This window comes from Salmo salar, chromosome ssa21 (genome assembly GCF_905237065.1).
Source record: "Salmo salar chromosome ssa21, Ssal_v3.1, whole genome shotgun sequence".
In the NCBI taxonomy this organism is placed as follows: domain Eukaryota; kingdom Metazoa; phylum Chordata; class Actinopteri; order Salmoniformes; family Salmonidae; genus Salmo; species Salmo salar.
Window position 1 is genome coordinate 59,293,974 of NC_059462.1, and position 24,572 is coordinate 59,318,545.

The 24,572-nt window shown below is 41.5% G+C and overlaps 1 protein-coding gene and 1 non-coding gene across 2 annotated transcripts in view; both read left to right on the top strand.

Annotated features, from left to right (window-relative positions):
• The window catches only part of LOC106582579 (neurexophilin-2), a 50,459-nt gene extending 32,939 nt beyond the window's left edge, over positions 1-17,520 (top strand). The window contains exons 3-4 of the mRNA XM_014165804.2: positions 15,780-16,523; positions 16,580-17,520. Of these exons, the coding sequence (XP_014021279.2) occupies positions 15,780-16,523; positions 16,580-16,633 (798 nt within the window). The 3' untranslated portion in view covers positions 16,634-17,520. The remainder of the gene's footprint in view (positions 1-15,779; positions 16,524-16,579) is intronic.
• Positions 17,521-18,990: 1,470 nt separating this feature from the next.
• On the top strand, positions 18,991-19,065 carry trnat-ugu (transfer RNA threonine (anticodon UGU)). Its single transcript has one exon. It is a non-coding gene; the product is annotated as a tRNA-Thr (tRNA).
• Positions 19,066-24,572: the final 5,507 nt, after the last annotated feature.

The window sequence follows — 24,572 nt, forward strand, 5'->3', positions numbered from 1 at the left end:
AAATAACCTTACTGGGAAATTACACTTTGCAATAATCTGAGCACTGCGCCCAGAAAAATACGCGTTGCGATACAGACTAGACGTCATGTTGGGGAGATCTAAAATCGAAAATACTATGTAAATAATCCATTACCTTTGATTCTCTTCATCAGATGTCACTTCCAGGTATCACAGGTCCATAACGAATGTAGTTTTGTTCAAAAAAGCTCATCATTTATGTCCAAAAATCTCCGTCTCGTTAGCACATGATGTAAGCCAGCCGGACTTCTCGTCATGAACGAGGGGAAAAAATATATTTCCGTTCGTTCAAACATGTCAAACGTTGTATAGCATAAATCATTAGGGCCTTTTTTAACCAGAACATGAATAATATTCAAGGTGGACGAATGCATACTCTTTTATAACGTATTGGAACGAGGGTACCCAACATGAACTAGCGCGCCAGGTGTCTAATGGGACATCACCGTTCCATGGCTCTTGTTCGGTCAGATCTCCCTCCAGAAGACTCAAAACACTTTGTAAAGGCTGGTGACATCTAGTGGAAGCAATAGGAAGTGCCAAAATATTCCTAAACCCCTGTGTTTTTCAATGGGATAGGTTTAAAGTCAATACAACACATCAGGTATCCACTTCCTGTCAGAAAATGTCTCAGGGTTTTGCCTGCCAAATGAGTTCTGTTATACTCACAGACACCATTCAAACAGTTTTGGAAACTTTAGAGTGTTTTCTATCCATATATAATAAGTATATGCATATTCTAGTTACTGGGTAGGATTAGTAACCAGATTAAATCGGGTACATTTTTTTTATCCAGACGTGCAAATGCTGCCCCCTAGACCCAACAGGTTAACTAAGTCCTTGGCACGCCCCCAGGGACACAGACAGGACCTGGCGTCATGAGACAGCCTTTTCTATGTTCCGAATATAAACCCCACCCAGATTTTCTATCACCAGACCAGCTTACCTCGAGAAGAGAGGGCCAAGGTTTGACCATGCATTCCTCGTTCTGAACTTTAACCATACCACGTGGTTAAACTCTTAGATATTGATACCGACAGAATAATAACAAGTCTTTGATATTAATTACTAGTCTGCAGCTAGGAATTTGGTATCATTGAACGCGAAGACCGACGAAACATCCGTCCTGTAACGACATTAATGAATGTCACTTTGAAATATCCATTCTAACCGAGAGAGAGAGAGAGAGAACCCAAGGACAAAACTCTCCAACAGAACAGAACTTTTCAACAAAGATCCCGACGACACACTGAGCGTAAATATATATATATATTGATTGCAATTGTTCCCGAATGAGTGAGCGTTCATGTGCAAAGGATTAGCATTTCAATTGTTAATATTTATCAACTCTGTAGTGCCTTCTCAGCTGACCCACACTTCCCTCTTTGTCTAACAAGCCGGCATGCCGGTTTAGCCCACTAGGGCACATTCTCCTATCATTTCCTTGTAGCCATATCTGTTATGCATTTCTGTGAATTATTTAGTTTGTAAATAACCACGTTTTACGATTTCAAAAAGGTTTTACGGCGAAAGCATAAATTTAGATTATGTTAGGACAGTACATTTACAAGAGTTGTGTGTAATGTTTTGTCAATTCAAAGACAGGCGTCACCAAAACCATAAAACCAGCTAAAATGATGCACTAACCTTTTACAATCTCCATCAGATGACACTCCTAGGACATTATGTTAAACAATGCATGCATTTTTAGTTCTATCAAGTTCATATTTATATCCAAAAACAGCGTTTTACTATGGCATTGATGTTGAGGAAATCGTTTCCCTCCAATAATCGGCAGTCAAGTCAACACCACAAATTAAATAATTAAAATTAGAAAACATTGGTAAAATATTATATTGTCATTTAAAGAATTATAGATTTACATCTCTTGAACCCAATCAACTTGCCAGATTTAAAAATAACCTTACTGGGAAATCACACTTTGCAATAATCTGAGCACTGCGCCCAGAAAAATACGCGTTGCGATACAGACTAGACGTCATGTTGGGGAGATCTAAAATCGAAAATACTATGTAAATAATCCATTACCTTTGATTCTCTTCATCAGATGTCACTTCCAGGTATCACAGGTCCATAACGAATGTAGTTTTGTTCAAAAAAGCTCATCATTTATGTCCAAAAATCTCCGTCTTGTTAGCACATGATCTAAGCCAGCCGGACTTCTCATCATGAACGAGGGGAAAAAATATATTTCCGTTCGTTCAAACATGTCAAACGTTGTATAGCATAAATCATTAGGGCCTTTTTTAACCAGAACATGAATAATATTCAAGGTGGACGAATGCATACTCTTTTATAACGTATTGGAACTAGGGTACCCAACATGAACTCGCGCGCCAGGTGTCTAATGGGCCATCATCGTTCCATGGCTCTTGTTCGGTCAGATCTCCCTCCAGAAGACTCAAAACACTTTGTAAAGGCTGGTGACATCTAGTGGAAGCAATAGGAAGTGCCAAAATATTCCTCAGCCCCTGTGTTTTTCAATGGGATAGGTTTAAAGGTAATACAACACATCAGGTATCCACTTCCTGTCAGAAAATGTCTCAGGGTTTTGCCTGCCAAATGAGTTCTGTTATACTCACAGACACCATTCAAACAGTTTTAGAAAATGTAGGGTGTTTTCTATCCATATGTAATAAGTATATGCATATTCTAGTTACTGGGTAGGAGTGGTAACCAGATTAAATCGGGTATGTTTTTTTATCCAGCCGTGTCAATACTGCCCCCTAGCCCTAACAGGTTAATGATGCCAAAGACATGACACAGTAGTAACAGTAGTAGTAGTAGTAGTACTAACAGTAGTAGTACTAACAGTAGCAGTAGTGGCAGTAGAAGTAGCAGCAGTAGTAGTACTAACAGTAGCAGTAGTGACAGTAGAAGTAGCAGCAGTAGTAGTACTAACAGTAGAAGTAGTAACAGTAGTAGCAGCAGTAGTAGTACTAACAGTAGCAGTAGTGACAGTAGAAGTAGCAGCAGTAGTAACAGTAGTAGCAGCAGTAGTAGTACTAACAGTAGCAGTAGTGACAGTAGAAGTAGCAGCAGTAGTAGTACTAACAGTAGCAGTAGTAACAGTAGTAGCAGCAGTAGTAGTACTAACAGTAGCAGTAGTAACAGTAGTAGTAGCAGCAGTAGTAGTACTAACAGTAGCAGTAGTGACAGTAGAAGTAGTAGTAGTACTAACAGTAGCAGTAGTGACAGTAGAGGTAGTAGCAGTAGTGGCAGTAGAAGTAGCAGCAGTAGTAGTAGAGGTAGCAGTAGAACTAACAGCAGAAGCAGTTGCAATTGCAAAAGTAGTAGCAGCATCAGCAGTAGTGGTAGTAACATTAGTAGTACTAATAGTGGAGGAGTAGCAATATCATAGTAGTGTTAGCAGTAGCAGTGATAGTAATAAGAGGTAGTAGTAGCAGTAGTATTAGTGGTAGTAGTAGCAGAAGCAGAAGTAGCAGAAGCAGTAGCAGCAGTTGCAATAGTAGTATAGTACAAGTAGTAGAATTAGCATAGTGGTAATAGTAGTATTATCAGCAGTAGTAAGAGGATACCTAGTCGTGGCAGTTGAATGTATTCAACTGAAATGTGTCTTCCACATTTAACCCAACCCCTCTGAATCAGAGAGGTGCGGGGGGCTGCCTTAATCGACATCCACGTCTTTGGCGCCCGGGGAACAGTGGGTTAACTGCCTTGCTCAGGGCCCGGGGAACAGTGGGTTAACTGCCTTGCTCAGGGCCTGGGGAACAGTGGGTTAACTGCCTTGCTCAGGGCCCGGGGAACAGTGGGTTAACTGCCTTGCTCAGGGGCAGAACAACTGATTTTTATTTGTCAGCTCGGGGATTCGAGCCCAGTGCTCTAACCACTAGGCTACCTGCCACCCCAGCAGTGGCAGTAGTAGCAGTAGTGGTGGTAGTAGAGGTAGTAGTAGTATTAGTATCAGTGGTAGAAGTAGCAGCAGTAGCACTAGCAGCAGTAGTAGTAGTAGTAGCAGTAGTAGTCTCAGCAGTGGTACTAGCAGTAGTCGCAGTAGTAACAGTAGCAGAGGTAGTAGAGGTAGCAGTAGCATTAGTAGTAACAGTGGCAGCATCAGTAGTAGTCGTAGTAGTAGTTAAAGCAGTAGCAGCAGTAGCAGCATCAGCAGTAGTAGTAGTAGTAGTAGTAGTAGTAGTAGTAGTTAAAGCAGTAGCAGCAGCAGCAGTAACAGTAGCAGCATCAGCAGTAGTAGTAGTAGTTGCAGTAGCAGTAACAGTAGCAGCATCAGCAGTAGTAGTAGTAGTAGTAGTTAAAGCAGTAGCAGCAGTAGTAGTAACAGTAGCAGCATCAGCAGTGGTAGTAGTAGTAGTAGTTAAAGCAGTAGCAGCAGTAGCAGTAACAATAGCATCAGCAGCAGCAGTAGTAGTAGTAGTTAAAGCAGTAGCAGCAGTAGCAGTAACAGTAGCAGCGTCGGCAGTAGTAGTAGTAGTAGTTATAGCAGTAGCAGCAGTAGTAGTAACAGTAGCAGCAGTAGTAGTAGTTATAGCAGTAGTAGCAACAGTAGCAGCAGTAGTAGCAGTAGTAGTAGTAGCAGTAGTAGCAACAGTAGCAGCAGTAGTAGTAGTAGTAGTTATAGCAGTAGTAGCAACAGTAGCAGCAGCAGTAGTAGTAGTAGTTATAGCAGTAGTAGCAACAGTAGTAGCAGTAGTAGTAACAGTAGTAGCAGCAGTAGTAGTAACAGTAGTAGCAGTAGTAGTAGCAGTAGTAGTTATAGCTGTAGCAGTAAAGGTAGCAGCAGTAGTATTAACAGTAGCAGCAGTAGTAGTAGTAGTAGTTATAGCAGTAGTAGCAACAGTAGTAGCAGTAGTAGTAACAGTAGTAGCAGCAGTAGTAGTAACAGTAGTAGCAGTAGTAGTAGCAGTAGTAGTTATAGCTGTAGCAGTAAAGGTAGCAGCAGTAGTATTAACAGTAGCAGCAGTAGTAGCAGTAGTAGTAGTTATAGCAGGAGCAGTAAAGGTAGCAGTAGCAACAGCAGCAGTAGTAGTAGTTATAGCAGTAGCAGTAGCAGCAGTAGTAGCAACAGTAGCAGCAGTAGTAGTAACAGTAGCAGCAGTAGTAGTAACAGTAGCAGCAGTAGTAGCAGTAGTAGTAGTAGTTAAAGCAGTAGCAGCAGCAGCAGTAGTAGCAGTAGTAGTAGTAGCAGTAGCAGTAAAGGTAGCAGTAGCAACAGCAGTAGTAGTTATAGCTGTAGCAGTAAAGGTAGCAGTAGCAACAGCAGTAGTAGTAGCAGTAGCAACAGCAGTAGTAGTTATAGCAGGAGCAGTAAAGGTAGCAGTAGCAGCAGTAGTAGCAGTAGTAGTAGTAACAGTAAAGGTAGCAGTAGTAGCAGTAGTAGCAGTAGTAGCAACAGTAGCAGCAGTAGTAGCAGTAGTAGCAACAGTAGCAGCAGTAGTAGCAGTAGTAGTAGTAGCAGTAAAGGTAGCAGTAGTAGCAGTAGTAGCAGTAGCAGTAGCAGTAAAGGTAGCAGTAGCAACAGCAGTAGTAGTAGCAGTAGCAACAGCAGTAGTAGTAGCAGTAGCAGTAGAGGTAGCAGTAGTAGCAGTAGTAGTCATAGCTGTAGCAGCATCAGCAGTAGTAGTAGTAGTTGTAAAGGTAGCAGTAGCAACAGCAGTAGTAGTAGTAGCAGTAGCAGTAAAGGTAGCAGTAGCAGCAGTAGTAGCAACAGTAGCAGCAGTAGTAGCAGTAGTAGTTATAGCAGGAGCAGTAAAGGTAGCAGTAGCAGCAGTAGTAGCAACAGTAGCAGCAGTAGTAGTAATAGTAGTTATAGCAGGAGCAGTAAAGGTAGCAGTAGCAACAGCAGTAGTAGTTATAGCAGTAGCAGTAAAGGTAGCAGTAGCAACAGCAGTAGTAGTTATAGCTGTAGCAGTAAAGGTAGCAGTAGCAACAGCAGTAGTAGTAGCAGTAGCAGCAGTAGTAGTAGTTATAGCAGTAGCAGTAAAGGTAGCAGTAGCAGCAGTAGTAGCAACAGTAGCAGCAGTAGTAGCAACAGTAGCAGCAGTAGTAGCAGTAGCAGTTATAGCAGGAGCAGTAAAGGTAGCAGTAGCAACAGCAGTAGACGGAGAAACCTACAGTTAAAACGGTCCAGAATGTATCATGCGTCTCCAAGGGTGTTTTGACTGTACTATGTGAGAGGTATTTGAGGACAGTAGCTCTAATCTTAATGAACTCACAGATGTTGTTTACTCCCTTTGTCTGCTGCACTGCTGCTTGGATTCCACCTGGCAATCTTTTAAAAAACATTTTATTTGACCTTTATTTAACTAGGCAAGTCAGTTAAGAACAAATTCTTATTTTCAATGAATAGGAACAGTGGGTTAACTGCCTTGTTCAGGGGCAGAACGAGCTTTCGCTCGCCTCCAGCACACAAGCACTGTTGGGGCAAGTGACTCTGAACTTACAATTGCTAGTCCCAAGTCGTTATATATTTTGTTTTATTCTTGTGCATTTTGCTCTTTTGCTTCTTGCCTCATGACTCCTGCATACTCTGTTGACTATGAACGTTCTTTACCCAACCGTGGGACAGACTTTGTTTGTTACCAACACTCGGGACTCTGACTCTCTATTGGTTACACAGACTTTTGGCCTCCCATCCTATTCTAACCACCTCTCGCCAGCTTTTTATTCATGTTACCTGATGAAATTGCTGTACAATATGATCTTGTTGCCATCTGATACACATTCAGATGTCATAAATCTACACCGCAGAGCTCTCCCTGTCCTCTGCCGTGCCCTGATTGGATTACTGCTGATGATATCTGGAAATATGCATGTACAGTTGCTAGCCCCAATTCTGACTTGTGCTCTGATATCTTCTTCACTGATTTCTGCTTTTGTAAAATCCTGGGTTTTCTGCACTTTAACACTAGAAGCTTATTATCTAAAATGGATCAATTGAAAGTGTGGGTTCACAGCTCCAAACCAGATATGTTGGTCATTACTGAGACGTAGTTAAGGAAGAGTATTTTGAATACTGATGTTAACCTTTCTGGTTATAACCTTTTTCGGCAAGACAGATCTTCCAAAGGTGGGGGGGAGTGGCAATCTTTACCCAGGATCACCTTCAGTGCTCGGTTACCTCCACCAAGTCTGTCCCCAAACAATTTGATTTGATGGTTTTAAGTATTAAACTTTCAAATAGCTCTTTGTTGACTGTTGCAGGGTGCCATCGTCCTCCTTCAGCACTGGCCTGTACCCTACCTGCCCTAAGCTCTCTCCTGGCCCCTTACACTAAGTCTGAATTTGTACTGCTAGGTGACCTAAACTGGGACATGCTTAAACCACCTGACCAAGTCCTAAAGCAATGGGACTCCATAAATCGTTCTCAGATTATTACCAATCCCACAAGACATGACTCCAAACACCCAGAAAAGGCTACTCTTCTTGATGTTATCCTTACAAATAATCCTGACAGGTAACAGTCTGGTGTTTTCTGTAATGACCTTAGTGATCACTATTTTACAGCCTGTGTTCGTAATGGCTGCTCAGTGAAACGATCTGTCCTGATTTGTCATAGACGCTTGCTAAAAAACTTTACTGAGCAAGCCTTCCTTCATGACCTGGCCTCTATGAAATGGTATAGAATCAGCTTGGTCCCCTCTGTTAAATGGTATAGAATCAGCTTGATCCCCTCTGTTAAATGGTATAGAATCAGCTTGATCCCCTCTGTTAAATGGTATAGAATCAGCTTGATCCCCTCTGTTAAATGGTATAGAATCAGCTTGATCCCCTCTGTTAAATGGTATAGAATCAGCTTGGTTGTCAAAGACGCTTGGACCTTCTTTTTGATATTTCCAGTGGTATTGTTAACAAACACACCCGCATAAAGAAAATGAGAATTAAAAACAGGTTCAGCCCTGGTTCGACCGTGATCTGGCAGAGTTACTCCACCTCAAGAATCACATTTGGCGAAAGGCTCGCCACACGCATACTCAGGCTGACTGGCTCTCGTTCAGGCAAATGAGAAATCAGTGCACTCAGGCTGACTGGAAGGCCAAAGTTAGTTACTTTAAGGAGCAGTTCTCTCTCTGTGGGTCTAACCCCAAGAAGTTCTGGAAAACGGTTAAAGACCTGGAGAATAAACCCTCCTCCTCACAGCTGCCCATGTCCTTAGAAGTTGATGATGTGGTTGTTACTGACAAGAAGCACATGGCTGAGCTCTTTAATCACCACTTCATTAAGTCAGGATTCCTATTTGGCTCAGCCATGCCTCCTTGCCCGTCCAACAGTTCCTCATCTCGCACCCATTCTAATGTGACTATCCCTGATGCTTCTCTCTCTCTTTCCTGTGCCCTGCTACAAAGATTCTCCCTGCAGGCAGTCACTGAGTCCAAGGTGATTAAGGAGCTCCTGAAACTTGACCCCCCAAAAACCATCTGGGTCAGATGGTTTAGACCCTTTCTTCTTTAAGGTTGCTGCCCATATCATCGCCAAGCCCTATCTCCAACCGTTTTAACCTGTCTCTCCTCTCTGGGGAGGTTCCCATTGCTTGGAAGGCAGCCACGGTTCGTCCTTTATTTATAGGGGGAGATCAAGCTGATCCTAACTGTTATATACCTATTTCTATTTTGCCCTGTTTATCAAAAGTGTTGGAAAAACTTGTCAATAATCAGCTGACTGGCTTTCTTGATGTCTATAGTATTCTCTCTGGTATGCAATCTGGTTTCTGCTCAGGTTATGGATGTGTCACTGCAACCTTAAAGGTCCTTAACCTCTATGGGCTAGGTGGGACGCTAGCGTCCCCCCCCGTGGTGCACTCCATCAACAGCAGGTGCATTTCAAGAGCGGCAAATTTGAATCCAAATAAATGTCAAAATTCAAATTTTTCAAACATACAACTATTTTACACCCTTTGAAAGATAAACATCTCCTTAATCTAACCACGTTTTACGATTTCAAAAAGGTTTTACGGCGAAAGCATAAATTTAGAGTATGTTAGGACAGTACATTTACAAGAGTTGTGTGTAATGTTTTGTCAATTCAAAGACAGGGTCACCAAAACCATAAAACCAGCTAAAATGATGCACTAACCTTTTACAATCTCCATCAGATGACACTCCTACGACATTATGTTAGACAATGCATGCATTTTTAGTTCTATCAAGTTCATATTTATATCCAAAAACAGCGTTTTACTATGGCATTGATGTTGAGGAAATCGTTTCCCTCCAATAACCGGCAGTCAAGTCAACGCCACAAATTAAATAATTAAAATTAGAAAACATTGGTAAAATATTATATTGTCATTTAAAGAATTATAGATTTACATCTCTTGAACGCAATCAACTTGCCAGATTTAAAAATAACCTTACTGGGAAATCACACTTTGCAATAATCTGAGCACTGCGCCCAGAAAAATACGCGTTGCGATACAGACTAGACGTCATGTTGGGGAGATCTAAAATCGAAAATACTATGTAAATAATCCATTACCTTTGATTCTCTTCATCAGATGTCACTTCCAGGTATCACAGGTCCATAACGAATGTAGTTTTGTTCAAAAAAGCTCATCATTTATATCCAAAAAATCTCCGTCTTGTTAGCACATGATCTAAGCCAGCCGGACTTCTCGTCATGAACGAGGGGAAAAATATATTTACGTTCGTTCAAACATGTCAAACGTTGTATAGCATAAATCATTAGGGCCTTTTTAACCAGAACATGAATAATATTCAAGGTGGACGAATGCATACTCTTTTATAACGTATTGGAACGAGGGTACCCAACATGAACTCGCGCGCCAGGTGTCTAATGGGCCATCATCGTTCCATGGCTCTTGTTCGGTCAGATCTCCCTCCAGAAGACTCAAAACACTTTGTAAAGGCTGGTGACATCTAGTGGAAGCAATAGGAAGTGCCAAAATATTCCTCAGCCCCTGTGTTTTTCAATGGGATAGGTTTAAAGGTAATACAACACATCAGGTATCCACTTCCTGTCAGAAAATGTCTCAGGGTTTTGCCTGCCAAATGAGTTCTGTTATACTCACAGACACCATTCAAACAGTTTTAGAAACTTTAGAGTGTTTTCTATCCATATATAATAAGTATATGCATATTCTAGTTACTGGGTAGGATTAGTAACCAGATTAAATCGGGTACATTTTTTTTATCCAGCCGTGCAAATACTGCCCCCTAGCCCTAACAGGTTAATGATGTCACCATTGCCCTTGATTCTAAGCAATGTTGTGCTGCTATTTTTATTGACTTGGCCAAAGCTTTTGATACGGTAGACCATTCCATTCTTGTGGGCCGGCTAAGGAGTATTGGTGTCTCTGAGGGGTCTTTGGCCTGGTTTGCTAACTACCTCTCTCAAAGAGTGCAATGTTTAAAGTCAGAACATCTGCTAGCTCAGCTACTGCCTGTCACCAAGGGAGTACACCAAGGCTCAATCCTAGGCCCCACACTCTTCTCAATATACATATATACAGTGCATTCGGAAAGTATTCAGACCCCTTGACTTTTTCCACATTTTATTACGTTACAGCCTTATTCTAAAATTGATTTAAAAAAAACATTTCCCTCATCAATCTACACACAATACCCATAATGTCAAAGCAAAAACAGATTTTTAGACATTTTTGCAAATGCATATAAAAAAAACTGAAATCACATTTTAATAAGAATTCAGACCCTTTACTCAGGACTTTGTTAAAGCACCTTTGGCAGCGATTTAAGCCTTGAGTCTTCTTGGGTATGACACTACAAGCTTGGCACACCTGTATTTGGAGAGCTTCTCTCATTCTTCTCTGCAGATCCTCTCAAGCTCTGTCAGGTTGGATGGGGAGCATTGCTGCACAGCTATTTTCAGTTTTCAGGCCTCTCCAGAGATGTTCGATCGGGATCTGGCTAGGCCACTCAAAGACATTCAAAGATTTGTCCCGAAGCCACTCCTGCGTTGTCTTGGCTGTGTGCTTAGGGTTGTTTTCCTGTTGGAAGGTGAATCTTCGTCCCAGTCTGAGGTCCTGAGCGCTCTCAAATCAAATTGAATCAAAATGTATTGGTCACATACACATGGTTAGCAGATGTTATTGCAAGTGTAGCGAAATGCTTGTGCATCTAGTTCCGACAGTGCAGCAATATCTAACAAGTAATCTAACAATTCCACAACAACTACCTAATACACACAAATCTAAGTAAAGGAATGGAATAAGAATATATAAATATATGGATGAGCAATGACAGAGCGGCATAGGCAAGATGGTATAAAATACAGTATATACATATGAGATGAGTAATGCAAGATATGTAAACATTATTAAAGTGACTAGTGCTCCATTTATTAAAGTGGCCAATGATTTCAAGTCTGTATGTAGGCAGCATCCTCTCTGTGTTAGTGATGGCTGTTTGTGTGGGTGGACCATTTCAGTTTGTCAGTGATGTGTACGCAGAGGAACTTCAAACTGACAGGTAAGGTAGAGTGATCCTTGACTAGTCTCTCAAAGCACTTCATGATGACAGAAGTGAGTGCTACGGGGCGATAGTAATTTAGTTCAGTTACCTTTGCATTCTTGGGTACAGGAACAATGGTGGCCATCTTGAAGCATGTGGGGACAGCAGACTTGGATAGGGAGAGATTGAATATGTCCGTAAACACTTCAGCCAGCTGTTCTGCGCATGCTCTGAGGACGCGGCTAGGGATGCCATCTGGGCCGGCAGCCTTGTGAGGGTTAACACGTTTAAATGTCTTACTCACGTCGGCCACGGAGAAGGAGAGCCCACAGTCCTTGGTAGCGGGCCGCATCGGTGGCACTGTGTTATCCGCAAAGAAGGTGTTTAGTTTGTTTGGAAGCAAGATGTCCGTGATGTGGCTGGTGTTCCTTTTGTAGTCCGTGATTGTCTGTAGACCCTGCCACATATGTCTCGTGTCTGAGCCGTTGAATTACGACTCCACTTTGTCTCTATACTGACATTTTGCCTGTTTGATTGCCTTACGAAGCGAATAACTACACTGTTTGTATTCAACCATATTCCCAGTCACCTTTCCATGGTTAAATGAGGTGGTTCACGGTTTCAGTTTTGTGCAAATACCGCCATCAATCCACGGTTTCTAGTTAGGGTAGGTTTTAATGGTCACAGTAGTCACAACATCTCCTATACACTTCCTTATAAACTCACTCATCGAATCAGCCTATACATCAATATTATTCTCTGAGGCTACCCGGAACATGTCCCAGTCTGAGTGATCAAAGCAATCTTGAAGCGTGGATTCCGATTGATCAGCAAAAGTTGAATAGTCCTTAGCACGGCTACTTTCTGTTTGAGTTTCTGCTTATAGGAAGGGAGGAGCAAAATGGAGTCGTGATCAGATATGCCGAAAGGAGGGTGGGGGAGGACCTTGTATGCATCGCGGAAGTTAGAGTAGCAGTGATCCAGTGTTTTTCCAGTGCAAGTGCTACAGTCGATATGCTGATAGAATTTAGGTAGCCTTGTTCTCAAATTTGCCTTGTTAAAATCCCAAGCTAAAATAAATGCAGCCTCAGGATATATGGTTTCCAGTTTGCAGTCCAGTGAAGTTCCTTGAGGGCCATCGTGGTATCAGCTTGAGGGGGGATATACACGTCTGTGACAATAACCGAAGAGAATTATCTTGGACGATAAAACGGTCAGATTTTGATTGTGAGGAATTCTTGGTCAGGTGAACAGAAAGACTTGAGTTCCTGTATGTTGTTACAATTACACCATGAGTCGTTAATCATGAAACATACAACCCTGCCCTTCTTCTTCCCGGAGAGATGTTTATTCCTGTCGGCGCGATGCACAAAGAATCTAGGTGGCTGTACCGACTCCGACAGCATATACATAGCGAGAGAGCCATGTTTCCGTGAAACAGAGTATGTTACAATCCCTGATGTCTCTCTGGAAAGTAACCCTTGCCCTGATTACATCGACCTTGTTATCTAGAGACTGGACATTAGTGAGTAATATACTCGGAAGCGGTGGGTGGTGTGCGAGCCTCCGAAGTCTGACCAGAAGAACGGTCCGTCTTCCTCTTCTCCGGCGGCGTTGTTTTAGGTCAGCCTCTGGAATCAGTTAAAATGCCCTGGGTGGTTCGGACAAAGGATACACTTCGGGAAAGTCTTATTCCTGGTCGTACTGCTGGTAAGTTGACGTCGCTCTGATATCCAATAGTTCTTCCCGGCTGTATGTAATAACACTTAAGATTTTCTGGGCTAACAATGTAAGAAATAATACCTAAAAAACGAAATACTGCAAAGTTTCCTAAGGATTAGAAGCAAGGCAGCCCTCTCTGTCGACGCCATCTTGATGATACTGACGCTCAGAACTAAAGTTTCACGTAAACGTCAGCTGCTCGATTAAAAGGGGCAGTGGAGTTAAAAACGTGATTTGCTGTATTTTTTTTAAGGATATTTCCACACTGAGGTCGAAATAACTCTCTGAAATTGTGAACATGATAATGCCCTTTTTGTGTAAGTGTTTCCTAACGCCCACATGATCAACATTTCAATGACCAAAGGCTCAGAGAAATAAATAATAAGAATATGTATAAACATATATATAAACACACAGATGTATTAGTGATAATTTAAACATATATTTAAAAAGTCTTCACGGGGCTTTATGTTCTGGGTCCATACATACAGGACAGACGTTCCGCTAGCGGAACACCTGCTCCAATATCCAATGATAGGCGTGGCGCGAATTACAAATTCCTCAAAAATACAAAAACTTCAATTTTTCAAACATATGACTATTTTACAGCATTTTAAAGACAAGACTCTCCTTTATCTAACCACACTGTCCGATTTCAAAAAGGCTTTACAGCAAAAGCAAAACATTAGATTATGTCAGCAGAGTACCCAGCCAGAAATAATCAGACACCCATTTTTCAAGCTAGCATATAATGTCACAAAAAACAAAACCACAGCGAAATGCAGCACTAACCTTTGATGATCTTCATCAGATGACACGCCTAGGACATTATGTTATACAATACATGCATGTTTTGTTCAATCAAGTTCATATTTATATCAAAAACCAGCTTTTTACATTAGCATGTGACGTTCAGAACTAGCATACCCCCCGCAAACTTCTTACTCACGATAAACGTTCACAAAAAACATAACAATTATTTTAAGAATTATAGATACATAGCTCCTCTACGCACTCGCTATGTCCGATTTTAAAATAGCTTTTCGGTGAAAGCACATTTTGCAATATTCTAAGTAGATAGCCCGGCATCACAGGGCTAGCCATTTAGACACCCACCAAGTTTAGCACTCACCAAAGTCAGATTTACTATAAGAAAAATGTTATTACCTTTGCTGTTCTTCGTCAGAATGCACTCCCAGGACTTCTACTTCAATAACAAATGTTGGTTTGGTTCAAAATAATCCATAGTTATATCCAAATAGAGGCGTTTTGTTTGTGCGTTCAAGACACTATCCGAAAGGGTAAATAACGGTTACGCGCCCGATGCGTTTCGTGACAAAAAAAAATCCAAATATTCCATTACCGTACTTCGAAGCATGTCAACCGCTGTTTAAAATCAATTTTTGTGCCATTTTTCTCGTAAAAAAGCGATAATATTCCGACCGGGAAATCGTGTTTTAGTACAAAGAGAGAGAAAATAAAAACATGGTGTCCCCTCGTGCACGAGCCTCAGTGTCATAGTACTCTGACCGGCCACTATCCAAACGCGCTAATGTTTTTCAGCCAGGGCCTGCAAAGCAACCATTCAGCTTTTTGACGCCTTCTGAGAGCCCATGGGAGCCGTAGGAAGTGTCACGTAACAGCAGAGATCCCCTGTTTTGGATAGAGATGATCAAGGAGGGCAAGAAATGGTCAGACAGGGTACTTCCAGTTTGGAATCTTCTCAGGTTTTGGCCTGCCAAATGAGTTCTGTTATACTCACAGACACCATTCAAACAGTTTTAGAAACTTTGGAGTGTTTTCTATCCAAAGCTAATAATTATATACATATTCTAGTTTCTGGGCAGGAGTAATAATCAGATTAAATCGGGTACATTTTTTATCCGGCCGTGAAAATACTGCCCCCTATCCATAACAGGTTAAGAGGTCAAAAAATGCTAGAATGAAGAGCAAAACCGGAATGAGGAGTCCACCTTCCCTCTTTTCAAGTTATGGGCCGAATGTCCCCTTCTCTTCCTAAATATGTAAAGATGTTAACACCTGCTAAATCTTGATTTGTCTAAATAACACAGGAACTACTGCTCCTTGTATCCTACAGGCCCCATTCAGCCTGACAGATTCTATTGTTTCACGAGAGATTACTCATAACGTAGCTTCGCATAGCCACACCTCCAAACCACGTTGTTGTCACTTATAGTAGCTCTCTATTTTCATTATTTGAAATGTAATATTATTTTGCACATACAGATGTAGGATCTTAATTTGAGCCAGTTTGCTACAGCAGGAACATAATTATGCAGACACAGAATGTGAATTATTATGTGCGTTATAATTAAGGGACATTTTTGTAAGGGTTGATACATTTTTCATTAGGGCAAATCAAGTCTGAAATTTCAAAGTGGAAATGACTAACTTTTGAATCCTTTTTAAAACTCAAATACACAAAATGTTTGCATTTCCTGCTCTTCAGGAAAATTCTCAGCAACAAAAGAGTGATCAAATTAAGATCCTACATCTGTATGAATCCAGTTACTATGCTGTTTGGAATAATATGGTACAGTTCATGTCCTCTAACCTTTCCCTCTATGTGTCTTTTTCTTGGTTTCTCTGTAGGTGTGGTGCAGGAAAGCCAAACAGCAGTACCAAACAGCAGCAGAGACGGTGCTGATAGAGTGGGGGGAGGGGGACCATGAGGAGGAGTTCTCCCCCAGTGGAGCCGGGGCCAATCCCAGAGTCCTCAACCCCCTGAGGCTATTCGCTAGGGGGGTCCCTGGAGCCCCCGGGACCGTCGGGACCCCCAGCCTTAAACACAACCACATCAGGGACATGACATACCTAGAGAACATGGAAGACTTCTGGGATTGGTTATCCAACCAGACAGATGTTCAGGCCAGCCAGGCCAGAACCAAGCGACGACCCATCATCAAGACAGGCAAGTTTAAGAAGATGTTTGGCTGGGGAGACTTCCACTCCAACATTAAGACCGTCAAGCTTAACCTGCTGATCACCGGGAAGATCGTGGACCACGGTAACGGAACGTTCAGTGTCTACTTCCGCCATAACTCCACTGGCCTGGGGAACGTTTCGGTGAGTCTGGTGCCGCCGTCTAAAGTGGTGGAGTTTGAGATGGCTCAGCATTCCACACTGGAGACCAAAGACTCTAATGCGTTTAACTGTCGTATCGAGTATGAGAAGACGGACCGCAACAAGAAGACGGCTCTGTGCAGCTTCGACTCCTCCAAGGTGTGTTACCAGGAACAGACGCAGAGTCACGTCTCCTGGCTCTGCTCTAAGCCCTTTAAAGTCATCTGCATCTACATCGCCTTCTACAGCGTGGACTACAAACTGGTGCAGAAGGTCTGCCCGGACTACAACTACCATAGTGACACACCCTACTCCTCCACTGGCTGAAGGTCTGCCCGGACTACAACTACCATAGTGACACACCCTACTCCTCCACTGGCTGAAGGTCTGCCCGGACTACAACTACCATAATGCCACTCCCTACTCCTCTACTGGCTGAAGATCTGGCGGACTACAACTACCATAGTGACACTCCCTACTCTTCCACTGGCTGAAGGTCTGCCGGACTACAACTACCATAATGCCACTCCCTACTCCTCTACTGGCTGAAGGTCTGGCGGACTACAACTACCATAATGACACTCCATACTCCTCCACTGGCTGAAGGTCTGCCCCGGACTACAACTACCATAATGGCACTCCCTACTCCTCTAGCTGAAGGTCTGCCCGGACTACAACTACCATAATGACACTCCCTACTCCTCGACTGGCTGAAGGTCTGCCGGACTACAACTACCATAATGGCACTTCCTACTCCTCTAGCTGAAGGTCTGCCGGACTACAACTAGCATAGTGACACTCCCTACTCCTCTAGCTGAAGGTCTGCCGGACTACAACTAGCATAGTGACACTCCCTACTCCTCCCTGGCTGATCCCGTCTGTAGCATGTACCTGGATCTCCCTTAGAGTTAGTTTGACCACAATATGACCAACCCTGGTCGACCGTTCTCTTAGTTTGACCACAATATGGCCTACCCTGGTCGACCATTCCCTTAGTTTGACTACAATATGACCAATTCTGGTTCGATTGGCCTAACCAATCCTTCTCTTCCTCCTCCTCATCACCACAGTGTGTTCTCAGTAAATCCCAGTCCATTAGAACAGTCCAGATGTGTGGTATTGGGGTAGACCATAGACTCTCACTACTACATGACACCCTGCAGACCTGTACAACAATGTTAACATCAAATCACTTCTCAAATCACATTTTATTGGTCACATATACAGTTAAAGTCAGAGGTTTACATACACCTTAGCCAAGTACATTTAAACTCAGTTTTTCACAATTCCTGACATTTAATCCTAGTAAAAATTCCCTGTCTTAGTTCAGTTAGGATCACCACTTTATTTTAAGAATGTGAAATGTCAGAATAATAGTAGAGAGAATCATTTATTTCAGCTTTTATTTCTTTCATCACATTCCCAGTGGGTCAGAAGTTTACATACACTCAATTAGTATTTGGTAGCATTGCCTTTAAATTGTTTAACTTGGGTCAAGCGTTTCGGGTAGCCTTCCACAAGCTTCCCACAATAAGTTGGGTGAATTTTGGCCCATTCCTCCTGACAGAGCTGGTGTAACTGAGTCAGGTTTGTAGGCCTCCTTGCTCGCACACACTTTTTCAGTTCTGCCCACACATTTTCTATAGGATTGACGACCACTCCAATACCTTGACTTTGTTGTCCTAAAGCCATTTTGCCACAACTTTGGAAGTATGCTTGGGGTCAGTGTCCATTTGGAAGACCCATTTGCGACCAAGCTTTAACTTCCTGACTGATGTCTTGAGATGTTGCTTCAATACATCCACGTAATTGTCCCCCTCATGATGCCATCTATTTTGTGAAGTGCACCAGTCCCTCCTGCAGCAAAGCACCGCCACAACATGATGCTGCCACCCCCGTGCTTCACAGTTGGGATGGTGTTCTTCGGCTTGCAAGCCTCCCCCTTTTTCCTCCTAACATAACGATGGTCATTATGGCCAAACAGTTCTATTTTTGTTCCATCAGACCAGAGGACATTTCTCCAAAAAGTACGATCTTTGTCCCCATGTGCAGTTGCAAACCGTAGTCTGGCTTTTTTATGGCGGTTTTGGAGCAGTGGCTTCTTCCTTGCTGAGCGACCTTTCAGGTTATGTCGATATAGGAATCGTTTTGCTGTGGATATAGATACTTTTGTACCTGTTTCCTCCAGCATCTTCACAAGGTCCTTTGCTGTTGTTCTGGGATTGATTTGCAATTTTCGCACCAAAGTACGTTCATCTCTAGGAGACAGAACGCGTCTCCTTCCTGAGTGGTATGACGGCTGCGTGGTCCCATGGTGTTTATACTTGCGTACTATTGTTTGTACAGATGAACGTGGTACCTTCAGGCGTTTGGAAATTGTTCACAAGGATGAACCAGACTTGTAGAGGTCTACAATTTTTGGGGGGAGGTCTTAGCTGATTTTTTTTTTTTTCCCATGATGTCAAGCAAAGAGGCACTGAGTTTGAAGGTAGTCCTTGAAATACATCCACAGGTACACCTCCAATTGACTCAAATTATGTAAATTAGCCTATCAGAAGCTTCTAAAGCCATGACATTTTCTGGAATTTTCCAAGCTGTTTAAAGGCACAGTCAACTTAGTGTATGTAAACTTCTGACCCACTGAAATTGTGATACAGTGAATTATAAGTGAAATAATCTGTCTGTAAACAATTGTTGGAAAAATTACTTGTCATGCACAAAGTAGATGTCCTTACCGACTTGCCACGTGGCTCAGTTGGTAGAGCATGGTGTTTGTAACGCCAGGGTTGTGGGTTCAAATCCCACGGTGGACCAGTACAAAAAAATTGTATGAAATGTATGCATTCACTACTGTAAGTCACTCTGGATAAGAGCTTCTGCTAAATGACTCAAATGTAAAATGTATAGTTTGTTAACAAGAAATTTGTGGAGTGGTTGAAAAACAAGCTTTAATGACTCCAACCTAAGTGCATGTAAACTTCCGACTTCAACTGTATAATGATAAGGGGCTAATACCTAATACAGGACAGATGTAGGAGAGGTGTCTGATAACAATAGAAGATACAGGACAGATATATAACAGGAGTTAAAGGAGAGGTGTCTGATAACAATAGAAGATACAGGACAGATATATAACAGGAGTTAAAGGAGAGGTGTCTGATAACAATAGAAGATACAGGACAGATATATAACAGGAGTTAAAGGAGAGGTGTCTGATAACAATAGAAGATACAGGACAGATGTATAACAGGAGTTAAAGGAGAGGTGTCTGATAACAATAGAAGATACAGGACAGATATATAACAGGAGTTAAAGGAGAGGTGTCTGATAACAATAGAAGATACAGGACAGATATATAACAGGAGTTAAAGGAGAGGTGTCTGATAACAATAGAAGATACAGGACAGATATATAACAGGAGTTAAAGGAGAGGTGTCTGATAACAATAGAAGATACAGGACAAGATATACACGGAGTTAAAGGAGAGGTGTCTGATAACAATAGAAGGTACAGGACAGATATATAACAGGAGTTAAAGGAGAGGTGTCTGATAACAATAGAAGATACAGGACAGATATATAACAGGAGTTAAAGGAGAGGTGTCTGATAACAATAGAAGATACAGGACAGATATATAACAGGAGTTAAAGGAGAGGTGTCTGATAACAATAGAAGATACAGGACAGATATATAACAGGAGTTAAAGGAGAGGTGTCTGATAACAATAGAAGATACAGGACAGATATATAACAGGAGTTAAAGGAGAGGTGTCTGATAACAATAGAAGATATATAACAACAGCAGTTATTATATAACTCCTGTTATATACACTACAGTTCAAAAGTTTGGGTCACATAGAAATGTCCTTGTTTATGAAAGAAAAGCAAAAAAAAATTGTCCATTAAAATAACATCAAATTGATCAGAAATACAGTGTAGACATTGTTAATGTTGTAAATGACTATTGTAGCTGGAAACGGCAGATTTTTAATGGAACAGAGGCCCATTATCAGCAACCATCACTCCTGTGTTCCAATGGCACGTTGTGTTAGCTAATCCAAGTTTATCATTTTAAAAGGCTAATTGATCAGTAGAAAACCCGTTTGCAATTATGTTAGCACAGCTGAAAACTGTCCTGCTGATTAAAGAAGCAATAAAACTGGCCATCTTTAGACTAGTTGAATATCTGGAGCATCAGCATTTGTGGGTTTGATTAGAGGCTCAAAATGGCTAGAAACAAAGCACTTTCTTCTGAAACTCGTCAGTCTATTCTTGTTCTGAGAAATGAAGGCTATTCCATGCGAGAAATTGCCAAGAAACTGAAGATCTCGTACAACGCTGTGTACTACTCCCTTCACAGAACAGAGCAAACTGGCTCTAACCAGAAAATAAAGAGTGGGAGGCCCTGGTGCACAACTGAGCAAGAGGACAAGTACACCAGAGTGTCTAGTTTGAGAAACAGACGCCTAATAAGTCCTCAACTGGCAGCTTCATTAAATATTACCCACAAGACACCAGTCTCAACTTCAACAGTGAAGAGGCGACTCCGGGATCCTGGCCTTCTCGGCAGAGTTGCAAAGAAAAAGCCGTATCTCAGACTGGTAAATAAAAGATTAAGATGGGCAAAAGAACTCAGACACTGGACAGAGGAACTCTGCCTAGAAGGCCAGCATCCCGGAGTCGCCTCTTCACTGTTGACGTTGAGACTGGTGTTTTGCGGGTACTATTTAATGAAGCTGCCAGTTGAGGACTTGTGAGGCGTCTGTTTCTCAAACTAGACACGCTAATGTACTCCATTAACATTTGTTAGAGAGGGGAATGATCATTTACTCTGTGACGGAGGAAACTAAACACTCCAAGTTAAAATACTTATTTTCTGGAATGATAACATACCAGTGATCATGGAGATATTGTGAGATATGACAGGAGGTGTGTGGGGTAGTCCTGATGTTACATTTCTGCTCGTAAGGACACACATGCCCTTGGGAGTTATTTCCCCAAACTCTCAAAACACTGACAATAATAAAGACAGACGGTACTCTGTCCGCTGCATTAATGTTGTTTTCCTCTTCACACACTAGACCGCCTCCTCCTAGGCAGAAGGATAAAGGCTCTGGGATTCTATGTTCCCAAATATCCAAAACTAAAGGCAACTCTACAATAAAGTGTTTTGTTTTATAACAAATGTTTAGAATGGGAAGAATCAGAGCATTAGGATTTTCCTGTTCTCATAGTTCTGTCCTTTATAAACATACTGGGCCATAGTTCTGTCCTTTATAAACATACTGGGCCATAGTTCTGTCCTCTATAAACATACTGGACCATAGTTCTGTCCTTTATAAACATACTGGGCCATAGTTCTGTCCTCTATAAACATACTGGACCATAGTTCTGTCCTTTATAAACATACTGGGCCATAGTTCTGTCCTCTATAAACATACTGGACCATAGTTCTGTCCTTTATAAACATACTGGGCCATAGTTCTGTCCTTTATAAACATACTGGGCCATAGTTCTGTCCTTTATAAACATACTGGGCCATAGTTCTGTCCTTTATAAACATACTGGGCCATAGTTCTGTCCTTTATAAACATGCTGGGCCATAGTTCTGTCCTCTATAAACATACTGGGCCATAGTTCTGTCCTTTATAAACATACTGGACCATAGTTCTGTCCTTTATAAACATACTGGGCCATAGTTCTGTCCTTTATAAACATACTGGGCCATAGTTCTGTCCTTTATAAACATACTGGGCCATAGTTCTGTCCTTTATAAACATACTGGGCCATAGTTCTGTCCTTTATAAACATACTGGGCCATAGTTCTGTCCTTTATAAACATACTGGACCATAGTTCTGTCCTTTATAAACATACTGGACCATAGTTCTGTCCTTCATAAACATACTGGGCCATAGTTCTGTCCTTTATAAACATACTGGGCCATAGTTCTGTCCTCTATAAACATACTGGGCCATAGTTCTGTCCTTTATAAACATACTGGGCCATAGTTCTGTCCTTTATAAACATACTGGGCCATAGTTCTGTCCTTTATAAACATACTGGGCCATAGTTCTGTCCTTTATAAACATACTGGGCCATAGTTCTGTCCTTTATAAACATACTGGGCCATAGTTCTGTCCTTTATAAACATACTGGACCATAGTTCTGTCCTTTATAAACATACTGGGCCATAGTTCTGTCCTTTATAAACATACTGGGCCATAGTTCTGTCCTTTATAAACATACTGGGCCATAGTTCTGTCCTTTATAAACATACTGGGCCATAGTTCTGTCCTTTATAAACATACTGGGCCATAGTTCTGTCCTTTATAAACATACTGGGCCATAGTTCTGTCCTTTATAAACATACTGGGCCATAGTTCTGTCCTTTATAAACATACTGGACCATAGTTCTGTCCTTTATAAACATACTGGGCCATAGTTCTGTCCTTTATAAACATACTGGGCCATAGTTCTGTCCTTTATAAACATACTGGGCCATAGTTCTGTCCTTTATAAACATACTGGGCCATAGTTCTGTCCTTTATAAACATACTGGGCCATAGTTCTGTCCTTTATAAACATACTGGGCCATAGTTCTGTCCTTTATAAACATACTGGGCCATAGTTCTGTCCTTTATAAACATACTGGACCATAGTTCTGTCCTTTATAAACATACTGGGCCATAGTTCTGTCCTTTATAAACATACTGGGCCATAGTTCTGTCCTTTATAAACATACTGGGCCATAGTTCTGTCCTTTATAAACATACTGGACCATAGTTCTGTCCTTTATAAACATACTGGGCCATAGTTCTGTCCTTTATAAACATACTGGGCCATAGTTCTGTCCTTTATAAACATACTGGGCCATAGTTCTGTCCTTTATAAACATACTGGGCCATAGTTCTGTCCTTTATAAACATACTGGGCCATAGTTCTGTCCTTTATAAACATACTGGGCCATAGTTCTGTCCTTTATAAACATACTGGACCATAGTTCTGTCCTCCCTGTAGGAACATAGTGCTGTCCTTTACAAGAACTGTATTATAATGAGCAAACTAAATGTAACTTAATCTATGTTAATATTTTTTGGTTCTTTGTGCAATGCAAAGTGTGTTCTATATTTGTCTGTCTCAGTAAAGATACAAAATATATGTGTTTACATATGGCCTAACAATAAATGATGTCCATTTATTTTTATTTTCCATAAATATAGATATGAATTGTTCCTTAGTTTGTGGTTGGCAGCAATATCAAGTAGACATAGTCACATGTTCAATGTTATTTATTGCGGAGATTATATTATTAGGCTATTATTTATTTTTTGCTTGCTTCATCTTGTTTCTAGTTATTGTTATGTAAAATAGAAAATAGGGTATATTTTATGTGCACAGTGTAAGTCAAATGTTAAATATTTACTTTAAGACATTATTTTATTAAAATTACATACATTAAAATCTATTTAGGTTTTTATGACATTAAACATGAACTTGGCACGTGGAATTGGTTATTTTCTGCTTACTGTAAACTATGACGATTTCTAGCAATGGTATATGTTTCTACAATATGCATTTGTATGTTTTATTTTATTTGCTGTAAATAGGTGTCCAGAAGAAAGGTGTGATGAACTCCATACATTATAGCTCCCTTTCAGGAACCCTCTCTCCCATCAGGATTATCTGATTCCTCTCAGACAGCACAGCCACCACACAGCGCAGCCACCACACTGCACAGCCACCACACTGTGCAGCCACCACACTGCACAGCCACCACACTGCACAGCCAACACACTGGAGCCATCACACTGGAGCCAACACACTGCACAGCCAACACACTGGAGCCATCACACTGGAGCCAACACACTGCACAGCCAACACACTGCGCAGCCACTACACTGGAGCCAACACACTGCACAGCCAACACACTGGAGCCAACACACTGGAGCCATCACACTGGAGCCAACACACTGCACAGCCAACACACTGCACAGCCACCACAATGCACAGCCAACACATCGGAGCCACCACACTGCACAGCCAACACACTGGAGCCAGTAGTTATAAAAACGTAATATTCAATATCGATAAGTTAGACTAAATATTAGCACTACAGAATCTGGTTGGTGATAACCTTCAATCTGGATAACAACACAAATCTGTTCAAATCAATAAATGACAAACTGGGTATACTTCAATTAGTCAGTAAGGATATAAAAGAGTTGAAGGCCTCGAGATGAGTGACGAAAAAGCTGCGACATTGGAGAAAGATACCAATAAGCTAAAAGGGACAGTCAATAACATAGAAACCGAAGTTAATGA